We start from the raw sequence: 19,910 nt of genomic DNA on the forward strand, positions 1-19,910 counted from the left end.
TGAACATCTAGTTCATTTTCATGAAAACTTTCCTTTGCATCCTTGGGATAGACATATTTGTATCTTTGAGTGAGTGTCTTTTCATGATGAGGAAATGTTCTGACCTGGTTCCAGCAGGTGCCACTGTTGCTGGGTTTCTCTGCCTTGGGTGACTGTGTTTATTCCCCTGCAGCACTGCAATGGCCAAAGATGAACGGGTGAACCTGCTGTCCTTCACCGGGAGCACACAGGTGGGAAAACAGGTGGCCCTTATGGTGCAGGAGAGGTTTGGTAAGTGTTGCCTTTTAATGAGGATTGCAGTTCCATCAGGGATGGCTATGAAATCTAAAAGTTGGGTTTTTCCTCCCTGATCCCTTCTGAAGGGACAGCAGCCATGTTTATTTGAATATCCAGGTAACAGAGGGATACAGCTATTAATGGCGAGATTGCAAATTTAATAGCATAATTTTCAGAAGGATTTCATTTTCCCCCTAAATTACCATAGTGAAATCCTATCAAATACATTTCTTTATTTCTATCAGAAGTGTTTGGCAAATTAAAAACAGAAAACTCACGCTCCAAGCAGGGCCAGGGAGTACAGGACCTAGAATAAGTATGGAACGGAAGGCTTAAATCTGTTCTTGTTTACATTTTACGTATATATGACTGAAAAGGGTTTTATACACCAAAGGCATTGCTTTTAAACAGCAAGTTTACAAGCCAGTAGAGCTAATAACTAAGGTCAGCAAGGTTATAGGATACAAGATACAATACAAATATCACTTGCATTCCTTTACTTTGACCATAAGCATTCTCAAAATGAAATTCTGAAGACATTTACACTAGTGTCAAAAAGAATAAAATACTTAAGAATAAATTCAACAGGGGCTCCTGGCTGTCTCAGTTAGTAGAGCATGCAACTCTTGATCTCAGGGTTGTGGGTTCAGGCCCCACGTTGGACGTGATTACTTAAAAATAAAATCTTTAAAAAATAATAAATACAACAAAGGAAGTTGGAGTCTTTCACACAGGCATTACTACAGAGTATTATTGAAAGTAATTAAAGAACACCTAAGTCAATGTAAAGACATCCCATTTTTACTGTTTGGGAAACTTAGTATTATTGTAGCCTAAGATCAATACTGTCCAAGTAATCTACAGATTCATTGCAATCCCTTTCCAAATGTCAGCTGGCTTCTTTGCAGAATTGACAGGCTGATCCTAAAATTCAGATGAAATGCAAAGGACCCCAAGCAGCCAAACAGTTTTGAAAAATACCAAAGGGGGACCCATATGTCCTAATACTGCAACTTAGTCTAAAAAATTCAGTATAAAAAATTCAAGACTATGTACTGGCATCAGGATAGACATAAAAATGAGTGGAATAACAGTCCAGAAATAAACCCTTCGAGTTACGGTTAACTGATTTTTGATAAGGGTGCCAGGACATTTCAATGGAGGGAAAAACTAGTCTTTTTAACAAATGGTGCTGGGACAACTAGATATCCAAGTATGTACATATGAAAGACCCCACCTCTTCCTGTACACAAAAATTAACTCCTAATGTATCAAAGACCTGAATGTGAGAGCCAGAACTATCAAACTCTTAGAAGAAAACATAGGAATAGGTTTTTATGGCCTTGGATTAGGCAATGGTTTCTAGGATATGACCCTTAAAACATAACCAACATTAGATAGACTTCATCAAAAATAAAACTTTCGTGCTTCAGGGGCGCCTGGGTGGCTCAGTCAGTTGAGCGACCGACTTCAGCTCAGGTCATGATCTCACGGTTTGTGAGTTTGAGCCCCGTGTCGGGCTCTGTGCTGACAGCTCAGAGTCTGGACTCTGATTCTGTGTCTCCCTCTCTCTCTGCCCCTCCGCCACTCATGCTGTGTCTCTCTGTGTCTCAAAAATAAATAAACAATAAAAAAATTAAAAAAATAAAATTAAAAAAAAAAAACTTTCGTGCTTCAAAGGGTACTATCAAAAAGATGGACAGAACAACCTACAGAATGGGAGAAGGTATTTGCAAATCCTTTATCTGATAACATACTGGTATCTAGAATAAATAAAAGACTTAAAATTCAGCAATATAAAACACAATCCAGGGGTGCCCGAGTGGTTAGTCGGCTAAGCCTCTGATTCTTGATTTCGGCTCAGGTCATGATCTCAGGGTTTGTGAGTTCGAGCCTAAATCGGGCTCCTCGAAGACAGCGCAGAGCCTGCTTGAGATTCTCTGTGTCCCTCTCTCTCTCTGCCCCTCCCCCATCTCAGAAATAAATAATAAACATTAAAAAAATTAACCAATATATCCAACACTAGAGCAGTAGCTAAGTAAAATTTAGTCTGCCATCATGGTGAAGTACTGTGCAGTGATTTTTTTTAAACAGCTCTTAACTTAGGTAAAAGGTGTAAGAGCAAATTAGTTTGTACAATCTCAAGTAAATAGAAATGAACATTGAAGAGATTTGAAGGCCCTATACCCAATTATGAGGAGAGATTTCATTATGCTTACGAGCCATGACTTTTTGCCTGTTTGATACTTTCTGATTAAAACATTTTTTCCTGCAGTGAGCACATACTTGTTTTAAAGTTTCTTTAGTTTGAGAGAGAGTGAGAGTGAGAGAGAGTGAGCCAGCATGAGCAGGGTAGGGGCAGAGACAGAGGAGGAGAGAATCTTAAGCAGGCTCCACACTATCAGTGCAGACCCCGATGTGGGGCTTGATGCTATGAACTGTGAGATCATGACCTGAGCCGAAATCAAGAGTCGGATGCATAACTGACTGAGCCATCTGAGCACATAATTTTTTAACTTTTTTTATTGTAAAAAAATATGTGTGTGTTTGTGTGTGTGTAAAAACATGTATATATATTTTGTATTATGTATATAATATAAAATGTATCATTTTAACCATTTTAAGTGTATACTTCTGTGGCATTAAGTACATGTTCATTGTTGTGCAACCATCACCATCATCCATCTCCAGACCTTTTTTGTTTTCCCAACATCATCCCCATTAAAAACCACCTCCGTATTTCTGCCTTCTTCCAGCCCTTGGCAACCATCATTCTCCTTTCTTTCTTTTCTGGATTTGACTCTTCTAAGAACCTCCTATAAGTAGAATCACCACCCAATATTTGTCCTTTTGTGACTGGCATAGCATGTTTTAAAGGTTGCAACATGTGTCAGAATTTTCTTCCTTTTTAGGGCGGAAGGTTATTCCCTTGTATGTATTTACCACATTTGGTTGATTCATTCATTAAAAAAAATTTTTTTTAAATGTTTATTTATTTTTGAGGGAGAGACAGAGCGTGAGCAGGGGGAGGGGCAGACAGAGAGGGAGACACAGAATCCAAAGCAGGCTCCAGGCTCCAGGCTCCAGGCTCCAGGCTCCAGGCTCCAGGCTCCGAACCGTCGGCACAAGTCTGATGTGGGGCTCAAACTCGCAAACCATAAGATGATGACCTGAGCTTAACTGACCTAGCCACGCAGGCGCCCTGATTCGGGCATTTATTGATAGACACTTGGGCTGCTGCTACCTTGCAGCTCCTGTTTTTGTTTTTATTTTTGTCTCCACCTTGTGGCTGTTACGAACAGCGCAGCTGTGAGCATAGGTCTGCTCTTACCTGTTCAAGTTCCTGTTTTCACTTCAATTGGTTAGGTACCCAGAAGTGGATTGATAGGCATATGGTAATCCTGTGATTCATTTCTTGGAAAGTTACACAGTCTTCCACAATGACTGCTCCGTTTTACACTAAATGTTTGTGGAGTTGGGGAGGGGATATAATTTCACATTTAGAGAAAAGTTACATGACTAACACAAGAAATTCCTGTATACCCTTGAACAAAAGTCACCCACTACTTACTTGTTTCCCCATTTGTTTTATCACTTTCTTTCTCTCTGGCAGCACGCACACATAAACTGTGGGTGCATGTTGTTTTTTAACCTTTGGGGAAAGGTGAAGACATTGTGTTGGTGTATTTCTTAAGAAGGACACTGTGCCATATAACTATGTATGATAAGGTTATTAAAATCAAGAAATTTGACATCAGTGCAATCCTTATGATAGAGTTTAAAAAAATTTTTTTCATGTTTTTTATTTTTGAGAGAGAGTGATCAAGTGGGTGAGGGGCTGAGAGGGAGGGAGGGAATCCATAGCGGTTCCTCGCTGAAAGTGGAGTGTCCGATGTGGGGCTCAAACTCACGAACCATGAAACCATGACCTTAGCTGACGTCAGACATTAACCGACTGAGCCATCCACGTGCCCCCTTATGCTACAGTTTAAATCAGAAAATAAACTCGGGTGCCTGGGTGGCTCAGTCTGTTAAGTGTCCAACTCTTGGTTTCGGCTCAGGTCATGATCTTGTGTTTCGTGAGATTGAGCCCCGCGCCAGGCTCTGTGCTGACATCATGGAGCCTGCTTGGGATGCTCTCTCTCCCTCTCTGTCTTTCTGCCCTTCCCCTTCTCTCTCTCTCTCTCTCTCTCTCTCTCTCTCTCTGTCTCTCAAATTAAATAAACTTACAAAAAAGAAAACACAGTTGAGATAGGCTGTGATTTGAGGCCATCTGTCAGTGTGCGCTAAGTACTGAAATGGGTATTAACGTGTGTTTGTGTATTTTTAAAGGGAGAAGTTTGTTAGAACTTGGAGGAAACAATGCCATCATTGGTAAGGCCACCCTTTATTTGTTTGCTGTTGAGAATAGCTTCGGTAGCCATGGTGACCATACAGAACTTGGGTGGACACTTTCTTCCCTCCTCTGTTGTGTGCGTCTAAGACCTAATTTTAGGTTTCAGAGTTTCACTTGTGAGATACGACACAAAGGTTTGAAGGCAGAGATAACTAGGAAGGACAGGTGTTCATGCTGGGAAATGTTACCTGGGGCTTCAAGCCTGTGTCTGAGCCTTTGTAGCTTGTCATGATTTCTTGTTTTTCCTTCTGCTTTCTGAAAACTGGCCACATGTTTTTCTAAAGTAAGTAACTCTTACATAACTTGTTGATTCCTTTATATATTAAAAAATTAGTTTGTCTATAGCAAGATCTTGGTTGAGTGCTTTTTTATTGGGAAGGATCACTTCCTTAAAGCATTTTATCACTTAACCCATAGGCTTGGAGTTTACCCAATTCTCATTTTCAGTTGTCGGGCACAAAATAGGTTATCAGCCTTTTGTGGATAATGCACATCGATGGATTGAGATTTAATAGAAGCATGGACTTTGTGATAAGAAGGCAAAACCTGGTAATTTGTATATTGCCATTGTTACCATGTGTAGATGCCTATATTGTTGTGGTGAACACCAGAAGTTTAAAAAGCATGTGGCGATGGGTTTGTTCGGGTTGGACTTCTTATCTAGAGAGTGTTCATTTGCAAATAGCATTTAGTGAGCCCTGGGTAGTTGCAGGGACTGTGCTCAGCTGTTTCATATGAGTTTATTTCCTTTAATCCCCACAAAAATCCTGTCAGGTGCCTACCATTATTAATCTCCTCTGACAACTGTACTGAGGTAAAGACCATAGAGCTCGTTATTCTGCCTTAATGGAGGCTTCGTGGTGTGAACATGCTTACATCACTGGGGTAATGCTGACACACTCTCTTCCTGAGCTTTCTGATGGCATCATCTGGTCGACCGGTTAGCCCGTCTACATGGCGACACTGACAGGTGTGTGTTTTGTTTCTCCAAGCTTTTGAGGATGCAGACCTCAGCTTGGTCGTTCCGTCGGCTCTCTTCGCAGCCGTGGGGACAGCGGGCCAGAGATGTACCACTGCGCGGCGCCTGGTGAGTGTGTCGGCGTTGGGCGCGTGACATTGTCTTCACGACCCACTTGGTTACACGTTGCGCTGTTAGGAAGTGGTGTACAAGTATTGCTGGAAAAGTGTGTTCCCGTAGACACAACACATCTGTGGCCCTGATACACTCTTGTGTGCTCAAGGCTGATCAACCAGAGATTGTGCCCAAGCTACAAGTGGTGGAGCTGGACTGGGGACGGAGACCTCAAACAATATGGACAAAGTCCAATGTCACTTGGAGAATAAAATCAGCTATAAGTTTGAAGAGTTCGAAAATTATTCACTAAAGGATATAGAGCCTTGGCTTCGTTATAAAAACACTTCAGTAAAACATAAAGATACTAATTTGGGGCCCATAAGTCTGGTCTTACATTTCTAGACTTGATGTAACGTGGTTTATTGAAAAGCAAAGGTGGGTTGTCTCTGGATGAATGTATAGTCTGTGCACACATATATAGGACACATTATTATTAAGTGCACAGAGGGAGATGTGATTTAGCATCAGCGTATGGGGTTTGGGAAGTTTAAGGTCTGTACTTATATTTGAGCTGGATTTCGGTTTTGTGTGGGGTATCAGCCTGATTTTCATGGCTCTCATGGTCCTGAAAACTCAGTACTACAACCAAGCAAGTTTTGATTAGGTACAAAGTGTGGCTACATTTGACATTTTAAAAATTATTATTGTTGAGTTTTCCTCTTGTAATTAAAAATTTCAAACAGTTGTACATTTAAATTACAGAGAAACTGGCTTTGTGTTTTTACTCTTAGCCTCAATATGAACCAATTCTTTATAAGGTTAACATAATCCAAATTAGAATAAAATGGGTCTGGAAATTAAGCCTACTTTTTCTGTAACTTTTCATACTCATTTTTTCTCTATTTTATAACAGTTGGAGATCTGTCTTTCCTTTGTTTTTCTATAGTTGTTCTCCAAAAACATCTGAGATACGATATTCATAGAATGTTTACAATTTGTTGAATTTACTTTAGACCTTTATTACACTAATGCTAAGAAGGAAACAGGTCGTCCAAAAGATTATAATTTTAATGATATGTGAAATGTGAAATGACATGGAAGTCAAGCCTTTGTATATTCAGCTAAGTTTTACTTTTCCTTTGTGTCTTGGAGCAAGTATACAAGTCCATGCTTTACATGTAGTGTTAAACATTAAAGGATGCTATTAGTCACTGCCCAGATTGGTTTTCATAGGGACAGTGATGTGTAGAAAAACCCATTCCAGTACTGTGGACCTCTCCATGACTGCCAATCCATTTGCTACATGAAAACCGACCCAGAGAATGGATGGCTGGACCAGTTCACCCCTGTCAGTGGGAACATAGCTTGGAGCTCACATCCTACCTAGTGTGAGTCCAAAGGCGGTCCTCCTGGTTGAGTCCTCCCTCTGGAGACCTAATCCGCTGAGACCATGCTATTACACAACAGCCACACCAAGGCAGACCAAACAGCTGCCAATATGTGTTCACCACAACTGGGACAGATACACTTGAGGTTCTCTGGTAATTAAGATGTTGAATGCTTTAGAGTAAAAACAGGCATAACTGCTGTGTGAAGCTTGGCCAGACAGGTCCTTAGAAACTTGGTAAAGACAAGGCTTATGATTTCTGTTCAACATCTACCAAGTGGAAATTTATTATCTTAATGTAGTTATTAAAAGTAGGAATTAAATAATTAAAGAACGTATACTTCTGTTTGCTTTTGTTTTCAGAGGTCACAGTGTCTAAGAACTAGTATGAACTATAAATTAGTACTATTAATAAAAATCACACATTGTTGACAAATTTATGTGTTTATTTGAATCTTCCCTTGAATGTTTCTTTTATCGCTTAGTTTTTACATGAGAGCATCCATGATGAAGTTGTAAATAGACTTAAAAAGGCCTATGCACAGATCCGTGTGGGGAACCCTTGGGACTGTGAGTATCTGGTTGATTTCAAAGGTATTCCTTTTTGACAGTTGGTGTTACCAGTGTTTCTATCTCAGACTTTTTGTTTTTTCTTTTCTGAGGCCTGAGGGCATATGAAGCAGGTTATCGGGCACGTGGGGCGTCAAGTCTGCTCCTAGCTTAGGATCCTGGGTGCTTGATGTAGGCTGGTGGGTGAGTCTTGGAGATGATGTTCAGATGGGATGACTTTGACGAGCTTCTTCTCTCTGCACTCTTTTTAAAAAAATTTTTTTTTTCTTTTATTAGCATTTATTTAGTTTTTGAGAGTCGGAGAGAGACAGAGTGCGAGCAGGGGAGGTGCAGAGAGAGGGAGACACAGAATCAGAAGCCGGCTCCAGGCTCCAAGCCGTCAGCACAGAGCCAGATGTGGGGCTCGAACCCCCAAATTGTGAGATCATGACCTGACCCAAAGTCAGTCGCCCAACCGACCGAGCCACCCAGGCGCCCCTCTCTGCACTCTTATGACCCTTGTGCAAGCCACCACCATTCTCATGGAAGGCTGCAAGAGTGTCCCCTCCCTGACCTGCCTGCTTCCACTTCTGCCTTCCAGAGAAGCCAGAATGGTTTTTTAAAACATGTAATTAGATGAAATAATTCATTTTCCTGCTTCATACACTCCAGTGACTTCTAATGGCTCTTCCGCTGAAACCTGGATCCCTTCCAAGTCTCTCTGGATCAGGCTCACAGTCTCTCATGACGTGACCTCTGCCTCCTCCCCTGCCCACCCCCTGACTGGCTGTGTACCATTTCCTCCCTTGCTCCCTGAGCTCCAGCTTTCCCATCTTTCTTGTAGAGCTCCCAGTGTCCACGCTCCATTCTGCTACTCTTTCCGCTGGAGTCCTCTTCAGCCCGCTTTTCCCGTAACTGGTGCTCTAAGATTCCCCTGAGGCCTCCCTAGATCTCCCTTCTTCCTCTGTCCCCTGGCCACTTTTAATGGTTTGGATTCCAGCAGCCATATAGGGCTGCATCTGTTTTTCCCTGTTCCGTTCCACACCAGCTCCTGAGCCTGTGAACTTCTTAGAGCATGATCTCATGGTCATGAATAAACGGATCATATATTTTTAGTGCGGCGCTCTGATTAATTGATAGCCATTCCATTAACCCAGGGATTGGCAGATTTCACTACCTGCTTATGTAGAGAAACTTTAAGCAGGACGCAGTCCCACCCCCTGGTTTAAGTGTCTTCTGTGACTACTGTGGCAGAGACGGCCTGTGTCATGCAGAACGTTGACTATTTCCTGTCTAGCCTTTTACCAGAAGAGTTTGCTGACTCCTTGTCTACACTGAGAGGCTGTCTGAAGGGGTGGGGCTGTTCATTGGGAAAGGTTTTCTAACAGTAATGATGCCTTTTGGGGTGAAATGACACACATTCCTTTTTCTCTGCAGCTAATGTCCTCTACGGGCCACTCCACACCAAACAGTCAGTGAGCATGTTTCTTGGAGCAGTAGAAGAAGCAAAGAAAGAAGGTGGCACTGTGGTCTATGGTGGCAAGGTAATGACAGCCCAGCTCAGTAGTGACACGTTTGCTTCCTTTCCTTTCAGCATGAGCAGGGCTCTGCGCAGATGGCGGAGGGTCCCCCAACTACTGACTTTGCCTTCTCCATCTTTTCATAAGGGGGAAATAGGTGTTTCAATGAGTGACAACATAAAATGCACGGAACACTTCTGGAAGGACACACAAGAAACTCCGAGTCGTGATGGCTGTTGAATTGAGTCCCTGGGAATTTGTATGGAAGGGAGACCTTTCCATGGGACAGTACAAGACTTTGTATTCAGAGCAATCAGAATCTGTATTTAGTGGTTACTTTTAAAAGTCAGTTAAGGCAGGAAATCAAAGGATATGAAGCAGTTTCGCTGTAGATCTCTTGGCTGCAAGCGTTTCCACCACAAACGTTACTGTTGGATAACCAATCGGTTATAAGGCAATTTGGTATAAAGGCAACAAAAATAACTGGTTGACCGTTTGGTTGGGCAGTGTGTTGGTCTAGTCACTGGGTTGACTCCGGGGTTTCTTTTTTCCACTGATGGTGTACTCCCATTTTTGTATCACATAAATCTTAGCCCTGATGATGGTCACTGTAGTGGTGCCGAGTTCTGAACTCACGTTTCCCATGGAACTTTGAACTTTGCATTTCCCATAGAGCTTTGAAACGTCTGTCAGGGGACACGCAGCGACATGTGTAGAACAACAAACACAGGGTAGAAGGTTTTCATAGCACAATACAAAGCTCTGTTAAAAATATGTATCCTAGTATTTGGGAACTGATACCTCTGTTTTTTTTTTAATGTTTATTAAAAAATTTTTTTGTTAGAGGCACCAGGGTGGCTCAGGTCATGATCTCATGGTTTGTGGGTTTGAGCTCCGTGTCGGGCTCTGTGCTGACAGCTTGGAGCCTTGGAGCCTCCTTTTGATTCTGTGTCTCCCTCTCTCTCTGCCCCTCCCCCACTCACACTTTGTCTCTCTTGCTCACTTGCTCTCTCGCAATAAATAAAACATTTAAAGACATAAAAAATAAAATTTTTTTGTTAATGTTTATTTTTTGAGAGAGAGCAAGTAAGTCACATGTGGGAGTGAGGAAGGACAGAGAGAGGAAGACAGAGGATCTGAAGTAGGCTCCACACTGACAGCAGAGAGCCCGATGCAGGGCTTGAACTCATGAATCATAAGTTCACGACCTGAGCTGAAGCCAGACACTTAACCGACTGAACCACCAAGGCACCCCATTACATGTTTGCTTATTTGAGAGAGAGAGAGAGAGAATGCAAGCTGGGGAGGGGCAGAGAGAGAAGGGGACAGAGGATCAGAAGCGGGCCCTGCTGACAGCAGAGCGCGCACACACACACACACACACACACACACACACACACGCCTTGTTAAATAGAGGTGTGTTTGTATATTTGTGTATTTTTTGTTACTCGTGTTACTTTTTTTCTTTGTGTAACATGTACGTAAGTTATGTAATGCAATGTGGTGTTACAGTAATAGATACTGCTGCCATGCATGGGATTGGGAGTTGATACAGTTGACTCTTGGAAAACACACAGCTCAAAGAATAATAAAAACACAGTGGAGACTAGACCACCCAACCATGGGCATCAAGAGTATTTTACAGAACGAATGCAAGCATTAGTTAACTGGACATGAACTAGTAATTTGGTTCCATGGAGGTTGGTTAGGAGAGTGTCTACAGTATACTCTTGGGGCTTTTGATTTTTGTACAGTATGTATTGGTTTGCTAGGGCAGACTGGGTCATTTAAATGACAGAAGTTGACACAGTTGTGGGGGCTGAGTCTAAAATCAAGGTCCTGGCAGAGTTTCTGCTGAGGCCTGTGTTCTTGGCATGCAGACGGCCACCATATTGGTGTGCTCACATGGCTTTTCCTTTGTGTTTCTGGTATCTCTTCCTCTTGTAGGGATGTCATTTCTGGCTGATTAGGGCCCCTCACATGTGACCTCATTTGAACTTTAATTACTTGCGTAGAGATTCTGTTTCCAGGGGTGCCTGGGTGGCTCAGGCAGTTAAGCTTTGGACTTTGGCTCAGGTCATGATCTTGCAGTTTGTGGGAATGAGCCCTGTGTCAGGATCTGTGCTGACAGCTCAGATCCTGGAGCCTGCTTTGGATTCTTTGTCTTCCTCCCCAGTCATGTGCGCGCACGTGCTTTCTCTCTCTCTCTCTCTCTCTCTCTCTCTCTCTCTCTCTCAGAAAAAACATTCAAAAATGAATAAATAGATGTTCTGTCTCCAAATTCAGTCACACTGTACCAGTTAAAGCTTCAGTATAGGAATTTGGAGATGGTGGACACAGTACTGTCTTTATTTATTTATTGTAATTTTTTTTAATGTTTATTCATTTATTTTGAGAGAGGGAGAGAGAATCCCAAGCAGGTTTCATGCTGTCAGCATAGAACCCAGTGTGGGGCTCAAACCCACAAACTATGAGGTCAAGATCTGAGCCGAAATCAAGGGTCAGACATTTAAATGCCTGAGCCACCCAGGCACCCCTCACATTACCGTCTTAAAACACAGACAGTATAGATGACGTATTTTTACATTGTATAGGTTTTTTAAAAAGCCACCTGTAACAGTGGTGTTTCAGTGTAACCTCATCCTTCTTTTTTCTATTTTTATCTGACTGACTAACTTAGGAGCGATAGGAGGCAGAGAACGTTTTCATTCGTGATGACGTTATTTTTGGGAAATAATTCACCTGTAAATGGTGTTTGTTTTTTTTTAAATTTTCCTCCACAAGTACGGCAAAGGTTGTATCTGATGACCCAAAGTAGCAGAAAACAAAATGCTTTCATTCTTGTGATTTTACTTCTCTACTGAAGGTTATGGATCGCCCTGGAAATTACGTAGAACCAACCATTGTGACAGGTCTGGCCCACGATGCGTCCATTGCCCACACAGAAACGTTTGCTCCGATCCTTTATGTCTTTAAATTCAAGGTAAAAATGGATTCTGTTTGCTTTTTCTCTAGTTTAATGTTGAAAAAACAAATGAGAAGAGTAAAGAAAATGAAAGTATGTGAAATTTCACTGTTAGCCTATAGAGAGGCTTTAGGTAGTTACTCTGCAAAAAAAACTGCCTGTGGGGAATAAAAGACAGGCACCTATGCCCTTCTCGGCTAAGGTTAGACAAAAACTGACCGCCACCCCTCCCAGGTCCACTCTCTGCAATCCCAAGAGATTGAATCAAGATTGGAATGTGCCGTAATTAACAGTTAAAAAATAATGAGAATTGTGTCTTTTTATAGTTAGATGATGTTTAAAAAACTTAAATGGTTTATCACTGGTTTACATGATGTCACTAGAGGTATAATTTCATGTTTTATAGTGTGTGTGTGACTAAATTCTTGAGCAAATTATTTAGTGTCTCTTGCCTAATCTTTAAACCGTGGATAATATAAAACCTGTATCATCGGATGAGGATTAAATAACTAAGTGTACTGTAAGCAGTTAGATCTGTGGGTTGTGCATAATTGGAGCTCTGTAAATTAATTCTTACATAGTAGCTTGAATGGAAGCATGTACTCCTCTGTTTCTCAGAGCACAATTAAGGGAAAAACACACAAAGCTGTGTATCAGAGAAATGGAATTAGTAGGTTAATCTTTAGTTTACTTTTGTGCACTAAAGTTACACGTCTTATGAATGTACCATTGTGAGCTTGGACCTGGATTCTGTATCATTCCACTGTCTGTCCTCTTAGAGTGAAGAAGAAGTGTTTGCATGGAATAATGAAGTAAAACAGGGACTTTCAAGTAGCATCTTTACCAAGGATTTGGGCAGAATCTTCCGCTGGCTTGGGTATAACTTTGTCTATTTTGAAAACTTATGTAAGTCTAATTTGTCTCGTGAATGGACTTATAAAAAAGAAAGTGAAGCCATCCTAGTTGAAATAAGTATTTGAGCATCTAGAGTCTTAGAGGTTTGGATTTTTTGTTTGTTGGGTTTCTTCTTTTTTTTTTTTTTTTAATTTTTTAGTGTTTATTTATTTTTGAGAGAGAGCGAGAGAGACAGAGCTTGAGCAGAGAAAGTGCAGAGAGAGAGGGAGACACAGAATTCAAAGCATGCTCCAGGCTCTGGGCTGTCAACACAGAGTCCAATATGGGGCTTGAACCCATGGACTGGGAGATCATGACCTGAGCTGAAGTCGGCTGCTTAACCGACTGAGCCCCCCCAGACAGCCGTTGTTTGTTTTGTTTCTTAATTTCCTAATGGGTTGCTCTCAACCATGCTTCCCTTTTTACACACAGGCCGAAAGGATCAGACTGTGGCATTGTAAACGTCAATATCCCAACGAGTGGGGCAGAAATTGGAGGTGCATTTGGTATGTAAAGAATCCTTTTCCACGTTGGGGGCAGTATATTAGATGTTGGCGTTGCCATAACAAAATACCATGGACTGGGTGGCTTAAACAACAGAAATTTATTTTCTCACAGTTTTGAAGGCTGTGAGTCCAACCAAGGTCAAGGTTTCGGCAGTGTTTCTCCTGAAGCCTCTTTCCTGGCTTGTGGGCCTTACGTGGCTGTTTCTCTGTGGAGGCACATGTATCACTGCTATCTCCTCCTTTTTTCTGAGGACACCAGTCCTGTTGTTTTAGGGGCCCACCTTTATGGCTTCATGGGTTTTTTTCCTTATGACCTCATTTAACCTTAATTACCTCCTTAAAGGTTCTCTTGTCAAACACAGCCACATTCTAAGTATTGGAAGTTCCGTCTTCCGGTATGGGAATTTGGGGTGGGGACACAATCAAGAGAGCACAAGAAAAGCAGTAGTAGCTTTTAGAAAAGTTTGACTAAGAAACTGGAATAATAGAACTCGGTAAGAACCTGGTCTTACATGCTTGAGAGAGCTTATGTGTCATGTGCAGAGTTCTTGTCCAGGGTCTGACTTTTTTCTCCAATGCAGTATCCCATTAGAGCCAGGGCCCTTAAGATATGTGACCCCTTGAAATGGCATCTCTTTTGGGGGGAAATGGTCCATGACCCCGACAGCATTAAGAACCCTTGGCTTTAGGCATAAGCCAGCAAGTTTCACATGAAAAATTCTGGTTTTTAATTGCTAAGCAGTGTGCTAAGTGTCCAATGTTATCTTTTATTTTAGATAAAATCCTAAATTGGTTTTTTCACTGGGTTCTGCTTGTATTTTCTAAGTCTTGAGTTTTTTGTTTGTTTTAACGTTTATTTATTTTGAGAAAGAGAATCCCAAGCATGCCCCATGCTGTCAGCACAGAGCCTGAGATGGGTTCGATCTCGTGAACCTTGAGCTCATGATCTGAGTCGAGATCAAGAATCAGATGCTTAACCAACTGAGCCACCCAGGTTCCCCTCCACAGTTAATTTTTAGATGGAAAAAGCTGTTCTCCCACTTTTCCTCCTTCATTACCAGAGGCAACTACTTTGAGATTATTACTGGGGGGAAAAAAACCAAACATAAATTTACCTTTGAATTTACTTCAATTAAAAAAAAAGTTTTTATTTATTTTTAATCAATTTTTTTTTTTTTTGATTGAGAGAGCAGGAGGGGGGAGGGGTAGAGAGAGAGGGAGAGAGAGGATCCAAAGAGCGTTGTGTACTGATAGCAGCAAGTTCGACATTGGGCTCGAACTCAACAACCTTGAGATCATGACCCGAGCTGAAGTCAGATGCTCAATCAACTGAGCCATCCAGGTGCCCCTAATTTTTATTTATTTATTTTAAGCACTCTCTCCACCCATCTTGGGGCTTGAACTCTTGAACCTGAGATCCAGAGTCACATACTCTACCAGCTGACCCAGCCAGGCGTCAAAGTAGTGTTTTAATTGCTTACTCTTCCTCAATTTTAGACATTATGTGTTGACCCTCTGTTAGGATAGATGAACCTTCTTAACCCTCCTTCTCTGTGTGTGTGGCATGACATTATCATGCCAGGAGAGATTAAGGGGAGACCAGGGGAACCAACCAAGCTTCTAAGAGTGCTCTCTCTCTCAGAGTCAGCACAGGATGTGCTTAATTCTTCCAGCAGTGGATTGTGACAAAATACCTAAAATGTCATCTACCAGGAAAGCTCATTAGAGATTCAGCGCCCACAGCGTTTACTGGGGGCTGGTCATCTAGGCACCCTTTCCGAAATACCAACCTTTCCCTATACCAAAATTCCAGACTCCCTGAAGGAAAGCAGGTGTTTAACATAAACCCCGTTGTATGAAAATAGGTGAGGCCCAGTGAGACACTTGTATCTTTTAGGGAAAGTTTTATAGTGTTGGGAAAGGTATAGCAGCCAGTTTCCCAGATGCAGCAAGATCACAAGCCGTGCGTTTCCTGTGTAGTTGGCAGTAATGTTTCTTCAGATTTGTGACGTTGTTATCCATGGGCATTATGGTTTTTGGTATTGTGGTTGGAAAGCCCAGTCCACTTTGGTTTCTGATCTCTTTTCTTTTTTTTCCCATATCACAAAATTCGGGGTCTACTTTTTATGTCGGTGGAGACCACTGTAAAAAATTTTCTTGGCAGTGGGCCAGTGATGAGCATTAGAATATTGGGGCTCATTTTCAGTACTGGGGAGTTTTGACTAGTTTTGTTTTGATAATGTTTCTTTGACAATTATTTTCCCTTCCTTTTTTTTTTTTTTTTTTTAAAGATTTTATTTTTAAGTAATCTCTACAGCTAACATGAGGCTTGAGTTTACAACCCCAAGATCAGGGGTCGCAAGCTTTACTGACTGAGCCAGCCAGGCACCCCAATTTTTCTCTTGCTAATTACTAGAACTATTACTTGAATACTAGCTCTTGAAGACTTGTCTAATTTTGTTATCTTTTTCCTCCTATTTTTCATCTTTTTGTTGTTGTTTTTTTTTTTTTTTTTTTTTTTCCATATGGGAGATAACCTCAGAGTTTGTTGTTGTTGTTTTTTTTAAGTAATCTCTACATCCAGTGTGGGGCTTGAACCTACCACCCCGAGATCACGAGTCTTATGCTCTTCTGACTGAGCCAGCCAGGTGCCCCCTCAGATTTTTCTCTTAGCTCTTCTGTTAACTATTTTCTCCTCTGTTTAGTATCTGTATAGTATTTAGTATCTATTACTAAACACAACATCAAGACTTAATGTCTTGTGATTTGATGGCACACTTTTACATAGTATCCTTTTCTTGTATGGAATCATTAACTGCTTATAATCTAAGGATATTACCATAGCATTTAAAATATTATAAAAGCAGAGTATGTATATTGTAGATAATAATGTATAGCTAAGCATAAATGAGAAAATAAAATTTTATTTCTACCATCTAGAGGTTTCCGATTTTAACACATTGTCTCATGGTAAGGTTGGTTTTCTTTTGCTTCTTGGCAAATTTGTTTCCTCTTTATTCCTCCCCCCCCCCCCCCGCCCCCCTTCTAGTTCTTTCTTCCTGTTTATTTGGTTTGTTTGATCTCTTTTTTGTTTGTAGAGGAGATACTCTGAGCTAAATGTAAACTCACTGGTTGGGTAGCTCTGGTCTTCTTTTGGTATCTTTCTGTGCTGCTGAGTAGGAGCCAGTAAAGACAAACTGCTCAAGAGATACAAGTTTCTTGTGTGTTTCTCTAGGAGGAGAAAAGCACACTGGCGGCGGCCGCGAGTCTGGTAGCGATGCCTGGAAACAGTACATGAGAAGATCCACTTGGTAAGACCAGGCTTTGGGAGGATGGGTTTGGGCTTCGAGCTGTTGATTGGAATGCTCTTTTAAAATTAAAAGCTCTTCTACTTCCTGTTCTGTGCACAGCTTCACTTAATTTTGGTTTGCTTCACTTAGTTTTGGTTCTTTCTTTCTTTCTTTCTTTCTTTCTTTCTTTCTTTCTTTCTTTCTTTCTTTCTTTCTAAGGCTATAACTATCTTTAAAAGTTTTTTAGTGTTTGTTTATTTTTGAGAGAGAGACGGAGCATGAATAGGGGAGGGGCAGAGAGAGAGAGAGGGAGACACAGAATCCAAAGCAGGCTCCAGGCTCTGAGCTGTCCGCACAGAGTCTGACACGGGGCTTGAACCCACAAGCCATGAGATCATGACCTGAGCTGAAACCAAGGGTTGGACGCCTGACTGACTGAGCCACCAGGAGCCCCGGGACCCATTTAATAGGGATATTGTTCCTCTCAGGAGAAAATCTAGATATATAATTACTAGGCAAGATATTTATTTTCTAAAATATTGCATTGTATTTTATTTCTCTTGGAATGAGAATATCTATGTTTTTCCTTCTAGTTCAGTACAAGTTATTGAGAGATAAACGAAGAAAATTATATTCCCCATATTCTTGTGCCCTGAAGACTATGAATAACATGTTTGATAGGTGTTTTCCCAAATGTGTTTCTCTCCCTCTTTTTTTTTTCCCCCAACACTGGATCTATACTAACTTTGTCCTAATTTTGTTTTTCTTCACCAACTTGTATCTTGGACATCTCACCTTGTAATATATACAGATAGGCTAAATTTTCTTAATGGCATAAAATAGTCTATATTATGTGTGTACTACTCTTTTTGTAATTTGTTCATATTTTTTTCCCCTCTAGCACCATCAACTACAGTAAGGACCTTCCTCTAGCTCAAGGAATCAAGTTTCAGTAAAGGTGACAGTAAATCATCACAGCTCACATCACATCGCATCACATCACAGCTCACAGGCATTCTCGCAACTCTTTCTTCTGAAGACAAAGAAAAATTAAGATTTGCCCTGAATAAATAAATGCATTATTTTGAATATGCTTGGCTAATCTCTTAGCCCTGAGGCCCCAACTAAGTCAAGAGACTTATCTTTAAACAAATAAAAATACAGATGTCACAACATGAGCCATATTTAGTGACAGATTGGGTGAATTTTTATGTTGCTAGTAGTTCATGCTTTAAAAAAAATTTTATATTATAATTTAGAAGAAACTAGTAGATGCTATAGTAGGAATTTGGAAAAACACAGAATGGAGAAGAAAAAGGAAGTCTTCTTGGTAGGCTGAGTGTGAGTAAAGATTTCTGTAGTAAGTATTGATTCACCTTACCCTCGAGCATGTGCGGGGAAGAGTGGTGTTTGAAGGGAGTGTGTTGATGTTCGTGCACGTCGAGGAGCACAGCGCAATATCCGTGGGGAATGCCTTGCTTTGTGTGAAACGACTAAGGGTTATTCATCGCCATTACCGCTTGCCTTGCTCATGTCCACTTGTGTCCCCACAAAAGAGCTGTGCATGGTGGACCTAGGTTTTGCTCCTGCCGTAGAACCTGTACCCGCCAAGGGCTGTGCCTGTGTCTAATGAAAGTGTGCTGGGTTTCTTACGCAACATTAGACCGTTGACTTTAGCTATTATGTTTGTGCACTTGCCCTTGGATTTGTTCCGGGAGAATGACTACAGTGTGTGTGGCAGCCTGTGGTAGTAGTGACCTGAGGAACGTTCACTCGTTCGTGGCTGAGAATCTGCCTTCTCCTCTCAGGAAGCTGAGTCTTTGGAGTGGGTCATCCCAAGGTTTCCTGTTGAGTCCGTGTTGGCTCTTGAAGGTCTCCTGTCGTCTTGGCAGTCTGTACTCTCTTGCCAGTTTGGACCTGGGCGGAAGCCTTCCAAGAAGATAACATTTGTAGATAATTTGATGCATCAGTATGTATGGACAGATTTGGACAACTGGCAAAGAATGGGTTATGACCCAGAGAAGTAATAAGCAAATGAGAAAACCAGACAGTTATAAATTTATCAGGGTGGGAAAGGTATTTGTAATATGTCCGATGGCATAGCTGTGACTGGTGTTCACCAATGCATGCTGTTGTCAACCTTGAATATTAAGCAAAATGCTGATGATGTGTACCTCTTGAGAGCTTGTTGGCCGGAAGAAGTCAGGGGTATATCAAAGAGGTGGACGGTTCATGTTCTTTAGTGGAAAATCAATAGTGCCTAAAATTACAAAAGAAATAGTAACAAAGGCTCATGCAGGTAGGGAGGTAAACTTTTAGGAATCATATACTGACAGGCCATTATTATTTTGTAAAATTCTGCAAGGTGATTTTTTGATTGAAATATTTTCTTATATCTTGGGTTTTTCCAGCATATTATTTTTAAACAAATGTTCTAAATTACAAGCTGTGTCAGTGTTTTCACTTAACGTTTTTTACGTTTATAATTTCTGTTAGGAATTTTAGGAGGCTCTCCATCCTCCTGTGTATCTGTTAAAGCCATGACATGGTGGCCGATTTCCTAGCATGCTGGGGTGACTGGCGGCCCTCGTCTTAGGTGTAGAAGCCGAGTAAAACGAATTCTGAAAGCTTTTTTTGAAACCAATTCATAATTTTTCTACATAATGTTTCTAGCAGTTACAAGGAAATGTTTTTGTCACAATGCTTATTAAAAAAAATTTTGCACTTAAATTGGCCCCCTTTGTTCTTTTTTACTGACCTAAGAAATAAAAGTTGGTTATTAGTGTTTCTTTTTTTTTTTTTTTTAATGTTTGAGAGAGCAAGCAGGAGGAGGGGCAGAGAGGGAGAGAGAATCCCAAGCAGGCTCCGCACTAGGAGCCCAGAGCCCGATGTGGGGCTTGACCCCACAGACTGTGAGATCATGCCCTGAGCTGAAATCCAGAGTCGGATGTTTAACCGAGTGAGCCACCCAGGCGCAAGCAAGTGGAGGTGTCCATCCGTGTGTGTTGTTACGGTCATATTTTTTCAGGTGCTAGCGATCCTGCAGCGTTTC

At 41.3% G+C, this 19,910-nt stretch overlaps 1 protein-coding gene across 1 annotated transcript in view; it reads left to right on the forward strand.

Moving 5' to 3' along the window:
• ALDH7A1 (aldehyde dehydrogenase 7 family member A1) overlaps positions 1-19,588 on the forward strand; it is a 40,257-nt gene extending 20,669 nt beyond the window's left edge. The window contains exons 9-18 of the mRNA XM_019422141.2: positions 173-270; positions 4,609-4,650; positions 5,665-5,759; positions 7,620-7,704; positions 9,121-9,227; positions 12,070-12,186; positions 12,948-13,045; positions 13,495-13,568; positions 16,804-16,879; positions 17,760-19,588. Coding sequence (XP_019277686.1) covers positions 173-270; positions 4,609-4,650; positions 5,665-5,759; positions 7,620-7,704; positions 9,121-9,227; positions 12,070-12,186; positions 12,948-13,045; positions 13,495-13,568; positions 16,804-16,879; positions 17,760-17,814 — 847 coding nt within the window. The 3' untranslated portion in view covers positions 17,815-19,588. The remainder of the gene's footprint in view (positions 1-172; positions 271-4,608; positions 4,651-5,664; positions 5,760-7,619; positions 7,705-9,120; positions 9,228-12,069; positions 12,187-12,947; positions 13,046-13,494; positions 13,569-16,803; positions 16,880-17,759) is intronic.
• Positions 19,589-19,910: the final 322 nt, after the last annotated feature.

The sequence above is a fragment of the Panthera pardus genome, unplaced genomic scaffold (genome assembly GCF_024362965.1).
Source record: "Panthera pardus isolate Hobbes unplaced genomic scaffold, ASM2436296v1 HiC_scaffold_2, whole genome shotgun sequence".
In the NCBI taxonomy this organism is placed as follows: Eukaryota; Metazoa; Chordata; class Mammalia; order Carnivora; family Felidae; genus Panthera; species Panthera pardus.